The 2837-nt window shown below is 37.4% G+C and overlaps 1 protein-coding gene across 1 annotated transcript; it reads left to right on the top strand.

Moving 5' to 3' along the window:
* Positions 1-1401: 1401 nt before the first annotated feature.
* LOC5570975 lies at positions 1402-2450 on the top strand. Its single transcript, XM_001659379.2, has 4 exons — positions 1402-1704; positions 1762-2006; positions 2065-2175; positions 2231-2450. The coding sequence occupies exons 1-4, from the start codon at positions 1549-1551 to the stop codon at positions 2364-2366; spliced, it is 648 nt and encodes a 215-aa protein (XP_001659429.1). The 5' UTR covers positions 1402-1548; the 3' UTR covers positions 2367-2450.
* Positions 2451-2837: the final 387 nt, after the last annotated feature.

Genomic DNA, 2837 nt, shown 5'->3' with positions numbered 1-2837 from the left:
GATGCTGATTGAGCCATTTTTCCATTTCGACCTACACTGTAAGACTAAAGTACCCTTTAGAGGGTAAAAAAGTATCCTCTTTGAGAAAAACTAGTTTAACTCATAAAAAGAGTACAGGGCTTATACTCTTTAATGGGTAAACCGCCTGTACGTCAAATTAAGGTGTAAATTTTACCCATTACTTGGTTGAAGAAAACTATAAAATGGGTAAATTTTGCCCTCTTTGTTCCTCGATGAATAACCTTATAGAATATATTATTTTGGTGAAAAACGAGAAAACTAATGAAACTAAAATGAACTACAACATTTATTTAACAAACATATGAATCATTTAAATTTATAAATAAACTCTAACATGCAATGCTGAACCGGCATCTCATTGAAGAAATCAGGACAGCTGGAAGATCGGTTTATTTTTTCGAGGTCTTCGTTTGTTCCAGCTTGCATCTTCCTCCACCCGTTCTGCATTGTTTGAATCTGATGAAAAATATATTAAAAATAGTCTTCAGAGGTCGTTCAATGATTTTAATTAATGAGGATTGAAAAAAATTACCGTTAAATAGCAATTAAAACAGTTTTTGAGGAACCCTTAGGATCTTACTGATTCAAAGTTGTGAATCTTGAAAGTATTTTTTCACCCTTTAATGGGTATATGTCCAAAACTAACAAGAGGGCAAAAAATACCCTCTTTTGAAACTTTTCAAGTACCCGTTATTTTGACAGCTCCATATATCATTGAAAAAAGGGTATTTTTTACTCCCTAAAGGGTAATGCCGGGTTTACAGTGTACTCATCATCTCATCATCATTCTGACCGTAAATTACAGATACAACAAGAGTACAATATGGTATATCCGTAACGCACCAACACATTGAGGATAGCAGACATAGAAGAATCTCGTTGTTAGTCGAAGCCAATCTCGTTGGCGCACTATTCCTTTAGTTAAGTGGCTTTGAACACGTGTCGGCCATTGTCTCACGGGAAGTTTTACCTTAACGGAAATCAAAACTTCGTCTAATAGAACATGCTTTTGATTTTGAAACAAATTGTCAGGTCGCTGCCATGTTGCATGCTCTACCAGTATGGACTATCTGTCGTAATACCTGGGAGACCCTACAGAAGGTTCAAAATAAAGTTTCAAAGATGATTCTGATGATGCCTCGAATACAGTAGTCAGCATTACAATGTTGGGCACTATACTTTCTCACCAGTCACCAACAGAAGCCAGTTCAGTGTACTGTTTGTTGAAACTTTCCCAGTACCATTCAGAAGGTGCTAATTTGTGAACGAGTATCAATGAACCTGAACTATGGAGCAACTTTGCAATGACAATGATGATGATGATTGATCGTCCAATATCTGTAAGATGGTGGTAACAAGCAATCCAAAGTACGACGCAAGTGGCGAGTACACAAAGATCGTGATTTCTCCCGCCACGTCGTCGGCGTAATGTGGCGGCTCAGTGTTGCACGAAAAGCTAGTTCAAATGTGTGCCTATCCCAGGGGAACGTAATATCGACCAGGTGATTGTCAGTATGATAGTCGAATATGAAGATGGTGATCCATATTTTGGTGGTTTTATTCGGCTTGTTACAAGGTTTTAGCAGTGCAGATGCGACGGAGCTCTCAAGTCAGAATGCAACTTCTGCAAAGGTTTTACATCGACAGAAGCGAATCGTGTACACGTACAATAGTGCTACTGGAGTAAGTGAAATTTAACAATGTGATATTGAGTGAAATATAGAACTTAGGTAATTGTAGATCCTGGCAGCTCTATCCGTACCGCTGATCATTCCCAACAGGAACATATTCTTCGCGTACAATTTTGAAATGAATTACAATATGCCAACGAGTTCAACGGATTATACTCAGGGAGTGCTGAAACGGGTTGAGTCACCGGATCTGAACACAAAAAGGGACACTGGGAGACGGATCAACGAGAGCAAACCGAGTGCCAATTTTACTCGAAAGAAGATCTACCGAACGATCGAGGTCAACCTAAATCGGTAAGTGTTGATTGGTATCGAAAAATATAATCCAATGATTGTATTATACTTCTTTCAGACTCGGTTTGAACGGTAAAAGATGCCTCTTTCGGGCGATATGTGAAACTGCTGATAACCCCCTGTATGAACATAACGGTATTCTGGGGGATTTGATTCATATACTGCTGACGTAAGTATGATCACTTAGATCTTAGTAACTGTCTGTTAGCATGAACGAATTTCAGACCGTCACACTCGAAGGACGAAAAATTGCCGGCCGAATTCTATCGGGCGGAAAAGCTGGGAGCAAATCATGATTGCGGTAAATATCACAAACATTGTCCCAAAAGTCTGCTGGACATTATAAGTGTTCTAATTTGATTGGCAAATTAATTGGGCAAACACATACTTTTACATAAGTAATTTTTTTAGAGTAGGTACTTAAAGGTATCGTTACATCACTTATAACCATAGAAAGTCATACAAATAAAAAGAAGTATACTTGTATTTGTAATACACTCATTGCTTTAAAAAATCATCATCATAGACATTAAACAGTATTGCTGGTCAAACATTAAACAAAACACTGGTTTATATCTATTGTGAAAGATCTCCCGGGGTTTTCATTGATTCTGCCTTTGATTAGAACCTTAGTAACAAATTGAGTAATAAACAATCGCCAAAAATAACGGAAACACCTTTATCTTGTCGGAATACCATGAAATGATTGTATCTTTGAAAATAGTACTGTCTTCATTATAGGAACATGTTCCAGTAAAAGTGATATGCTTTGGTAACCTCTGTTCCAATATATGAAGTTTAAATTGATTTCCAATAAGGCCCACTGTTATA

This window comes from Aedes aegypti, chromosome 3, assembly GCF_002204515.2.
Source record: "Aedes aegypti strain LVP_AGWG chromosome 3, AaegL5.0 Primary Assembly, whole genome shotgun sequence".
In the NCBI taxonomy this organism is placed as follows: domain Eukaryota; kingdom Metazoa; phylum Arthropoda; class Insecta; order Diptera; family Culicidae; genus Aedes; species Aedes aegypti.
The sequence above is the reverse complement of the archived record's forward strand: the minus strand, read 5'-3'. Positions and strand labels throughout refer to the sequence as shown.